Raw genomic sequence first — 5,408 nt, forward strand, 5'->3', positions numbered from 1 at the left:
AGTACTGGAAGGGTTAAGATTTTTAAATAGAAGTAATTTACAAATCTGTGTAACTTTCTTGCACCAGTTGATTTGAAAAAAAAAAAAAATAAATAATAATAATAATCCCACCGGAGTTCCCCTTAGGGAGGCAGCGACACATGTGAGGATTGTTTTTTGCACCACCAATTGTACTTTGTAATGACATCACTTATTTTACCACAAAATATATGGTGGGGAAAAAAAATACTTGTAGGGCAAAAATACACCATTTTGCTACATTTGAGGGCTTTTGGGCTTCTGTTTCTATTTAGTGCACTTTTCGGTAAAAATGACACTTTATCTTTTTTTCTATAGGTCTGTACGATTATAACCATACCCAATTTATTACTCATAACTTCAGGTGATGTTCCGAACATTACACAATTATACATTATGCTTGACAAATCCTCAGAACAACATGAAACAGCTGTAGGCTGAATCTTTGTGCTTCCAGTTTCATTCCTGTATACATGTATGTATTGAGGTAAAAAATAAAGGTCATCTTATAGCAAACTGGGTAAGTATTATGTTCATTTTTAATATTTGGGCATTGCTATTGGAACTACCTAAACATGAGGCACCACCTCCCATTACATTGACTAACCACACCTGCTGAGGAATAACTCAGTTTTGGAAAAAGAAAAAAAAACTTCTATAAAACAACTTATGTTTGTTACAATATACTGTGTTACATGTTCCAGAACTTTTCAGAAATACATTTCTGCAGGTTTGAACTTTTCAATTGTAATCTAAAATGAATCTCTGACCCTAATTAGTTTGCTATCTATAACATGTAACATGTTCAGTTCTATATGCAGGATTTGTTCAAGGTGGGTGAGTATCACTGGTATATTAAGTCAATACAAATGCTTGAGACTGAGTGTCCACTTGGCATTTTTTTTTTAATATGTCACTGTAGTTTTTGAGCCAAAGCCAGAAGTGAATTCAAAAGAAATAGAAAATGTAAATGAAGGACTTATACTTCTCCTTTTGTATGGATCCACTTCTGGCTTTCTTAGGTTTTAGTTCCAGTTCTGTCAAGTTCTGCCAACTGCACTTGTCCGAAACAAACTGGAGAAGCAGAAGACAGCTGTGACCACAGCTTTTGGCCAGTAGAGTGGACCTATAATAGGTTCTCCTATACACCATAATGACTAGTAAAATCACAAAATATGCCTTACTTGTTGCCAGGGCTGAAGTCAGGCAAAATTGGTATAAATTTGGGAATACATTCTCAAAGCTTGTTAAATAGATGGGGTAAGTGGAAGCCAAAGGCCCCATGGTTAAATGAAGCCAACAATGCTTATATTATCATATATCCCTGGATATAAATCTGTTGAAATACCATTTAAGAACTTCATTGAGTTCCCTATTCCTAAGACTATAGATAACAGGATTAGTCAAAGGAACAATCATTACATAAATGAGAGTGATCATCTTGTTGACCTCCAATGAAAACGTAGACGTAGGTCGCATGTACATGCTTAATGTCGTACCATAAAATATTATCACAATCATGAGATGAGAAGAGCAGGTAGAGAAGGCCTTTGATCTGCCTTCTGAAGATTTAATTTTTAAGATGGTATTAATAATAAAAACATAAGAGGTCAAGGTGAGTACAAAAGGACCAAAGCCTAAAAATACTCCTTCCACATATGTAATTGTTTCTATATTGTGTGTTGCAGAGCATGACATTTTTAGTAGAGCCGTAAGGTCACAAAAGAAATGATTAAGTCTATTAGATCCGCAGTAACATGCCCTGAAAGTAAACCAGGCGTGTGGAAATGTATCTGCAAAGCCCAGCAACCAACAACCGGCAGCAAAACCAGCACAGAATCTTTTGTTCATGGTGAGGTAGTAATGTAGTGGGACACAAATGGCTACATAACGGTCATATGCCATGGCTGAGAGCAGTAAAAACTCTGAGCTTGTGAAAGCCAGGAAGCCGTACATTTGCAGGGAACAAGCTATTAGGGATATAGTCCTGTTTTTTTGTAATATTGAGGTGATGATCCATGGCATTGTAACTGAACTAAAGAAAATGTCCGCTACTGACAGGTTCGTAAGAAAGAAGAACATGGGCTTCTGCAGCTGGCGACAAGAACATCCAAAAGTAACTATTAGCATATTGGCGATAATGATCTGCAGGTAGGCTACAGAGAACAGAGTGATGAAGAAGAGCGCATGACCACAGTAATATTTAAATCCCAAAATGAGTAATACTTTTGAACAATTTCCATTTCTATCATTCTCATCAATTTGTGGGATCTCTGCAGCTTCTAATACATTAAGAAAATATTTTTAAAAAAATCTTATTTTGACTTAGAACACAAGCAAATACATAGTACCGTTATTTTTATTCATTCTTTTTAATTTTAGAAAAATATTTTACATTCAATCAATAAAGATTTTTTTTTGTTTTTTTAGTGACTTTTAAATACATTGTTAAAGACCCCTTTTGAGAATTCTGAATTAAATGAGCGACTGTTTCTCAAGATGTCCATCAATAAACCAGAGTGAAGAGTGACGACAGCGGCATAGGGTGTATGATCTTGATTTTTCAAAATGTGTAAGAGAAAAAGTAAAAAGATTTGTTCACATCAGCCAATTACAGCTTAGCTTTCATTTTACCAAAGCTCACATATTGTGATATCTCAGGGCCAATATGTCTCTGGAAAATTGCCTAATTATATGTGTGCCATTTAAATTGAAGCTTGACCATGAACTACATTAACAGGATAGGTACAGCAGAGAGACAGTTCCATTCTGTGATCTGCCCTTCTCTCTGGCTTGTAAACAGACTCTCTTATCCATGTTATATTGACCAGATGCAGTCACAGAATTCATAACCATTACTTCTAGGGACTCACATGGGATTTCTCCAATTGTAAATGTTTCTTTTTCTTTTTTTTTTTTCTCTCCATCTAGGCTTTTCCCACAGACTGGAGACAATACTAAGACAACTTTGGCCCCTCAGTACTACAGCCATATCCCCTATATAGCAACCCAATGCCCCATTCTATAATACTTATCCTGCTTCCACCAATACTTTGCCTGCCACTTCCCAATATCCCCAGATGTCATGAGTCCCATATAACAGAGCATTAGGATGGGAAAGATCAAGTACAGGTGTAAAATTGTTGCAAATGTTTGTCTAGGTTGTCTAAAAATGTGTGACTTTTCTCATCAATACAATCAAGTATATCTTAGCATTCAAGCAAGATTTGTGAAATGTGACACATAAAATGTATAGTTGACTCCAGCCATGAGTATACTTAGAAGCTAACATCTCCGTAAGCCATTTAAAGCATTCACTGTACACATTAGACAGACAAACGTTTCACATTCAATTTCATTTTACACTAGCTGAGTACCCGGCGTTGCCCGGTTTTTCCTTTCTTATCCTTATTGTGGAGGAAAATCAACAGAGGAAGCTTTTGACTTCATATCCTGTCCTCATATATTGTTGTCATATGCCAACCCCATATCTCGTCCTCATATCCCAACCTCATATCCCAACCTCATATCCCGACCTACTATCCCGACCTCTAATCCCGTCCTCCTATCCGGTCCTCCTTTCCGTCCTCCTATCTCGACCTCCTATTCCGACTTCCTATCCTGTCCTCCTATACTGTCCTTCTATCTCGACCTCCTATCTCGACCTCCTATCCCGACTTCCTATCCTGTCCTCATATCCCATCCTCCTATCTCAACCTTCTATCTTGACCTCCTATCCTGACCTCCTATACCGATCTCCTATCCCGTCCTCCTATCTCAACCTCCTATCCCGTCCTCCTATTGCGTCCTCCTATCCCGTCCTCCTATCTCGGCCTCCTATCTCAAACTCCTATCGCAACCTCCTATCCCGCCCTCCTATCCCGACCTCCTATCCTGACCTCCTATCCCAACCTCCTATCCTGTCCTCCTATCCCATCATCCTATCTCAACCTCCTATCTCGAACTCCTATCCCGAACTCCTATCCCGAACTCCTATCTCGTGCTCGTATTCCATCCTCGTATCCCGTCCTCCTATCCCAACCTCCTATCCTCACCTCCTATCCTCACCTCCTATCCTGTCCTCCTTTCCTGTCCTCATATCTCGACCTCCTATCTCAACCTCCTATCTTGACCTCCTATCCCGATCTTCTATCCTGACCTCCTATCCCATCCTCAAATCCCATCCTCCTATCTCGACCTCCTATCTCGACCTCCTATCCCGACCTGATATCCTGACCTCATAGTCCTTCCTCAAATCCGACCTCATTTCCCGTCCTCATATGCTATCCTCACATCCCGTCCTTATGTTCCATCCTCATATCCTGTCCTCTACATACATTTCCCATTGATTTGCATGGTACTTTAAACGAAAACCCTGACCCTCACAAATGGGGGTAGTTAAGGGGTAAATTAACTATCCTTTATTTTAAGTGGACATATAAGTAACATGTGACCAAGTATTATTGAAATATCTCCAACCGTTTGGAAGTTATGCAGTAACATATATTTCCCATCGATTTGTATGGGATTAAAAAAAAAAAAAAAAAAAAACCCGACCCTGGCAAATGGGGGTGAGTAAGGGTTAAATTACCTGTCCTATGTTTGTTGTTGACATATAAGTAACATATGTGCCAAGTTTCATTTTAATATCTTTAGCCATTTGGACGTGATGCTGGAACATACACACACACACACACACACACACACACATACATTGAGTTTTATATATATAGATTATGCGCCACTTTGATAGATTTGTCATATGTACACAAGCTATAAACGTAGAAAATCAGAGAATGTGTGCAGCTCACACTTAAAATAAATGAGGTTATACAGAATGATCACCAATATCCTAATGTAATACAATAAACAAAATTCCAGTCCTCAAAAATATCAACAGGTTAAATAAATAAACTAGTGCATGATGATACAATTAAAAAATATATACCGTATTTATCGGAGTATAACACACACTTTTTAAACTTAAATTCAAGGCAAAAAGTCTGCCTGCGTGTTATACGCCGATAAATCTTTTTGTCACTGATTTAAAGTGGCCACAGCAGTGGCTGCTTGTTAAGGATTAGCAGCCTGACCAGCGCGCGGCTCCCGCTTTTTTTTTTTCCTCCCTTTCCCCCCTGCTTTTTATTGCATTGTTTTTTTATCTTCCTTACGTAGCCGCGCTTGGCAGGCCAGGTCCGGTGTCGGCTGCGGTCAGTGAAGAAGGATGAGTGATGTCCTCTGCTAGCTCCGCTGCACAGAATCAGGGACGTCACTCATTCAATGTTGCTGCCACCATGACTATTCTAAGGTGGCTGTGGTTATACTGCTGAAGTTAAACAAGCAACCGGCACTGCGGCCACACTGACCAGCAGCGGCTGCAGCGAATGATG

At 39.1% G+C, this 5,408-nt stretch overlaps 1 protein-coding gene across 1 annotated transcript; it reads right to left on the minus strand.

Annotated features, from left to right (window-relative positions):
* Positions 1 to 1,332: 1,332 nt before the first annotated feature.
* On the minus strand, positions 1,333 to 2,148 carry LOC130283136 (olfactory receptor 5V1-like). Its single transcript, XM_056532327.1, has one exon. The coding sequence runs from the start codon at positions 2,146 to 2,148 to the stop codon at positions 1,333 to 1,335; it is 816 nt and encodes a 271-aa protein (XP_056388302.1).
* Between the last annotated feature and the right edge of the window lie 3,260 nt (positions 2,149 to 5,408).

Source organism: Hyla sarda, chromosome 7, assembly GCF_029499605.1.
Source record: "Hyla sarda isolate aHylSar1 chromosome 7, aHylSar1.hap1, whole genome shotgun sequence".
In the NCBI taxonomy this organism is placed as follows: domain Eukaryota; kingdom Metazoa; phylum Chordata; class Amphibia; order Anura; family Hylidae; genus Hyla; species Hyla sarda.

Bases quoted from the DNA above. Each gene is read 5' to 3' on its own strand.
- LOC130283136 (XM_056532327.1), bottom strand. From the start codon at position 2,148: ATGCTAATAGTTACTTTTGGATGTTCTTGTCGCCAGCTGCAGAAGCCC.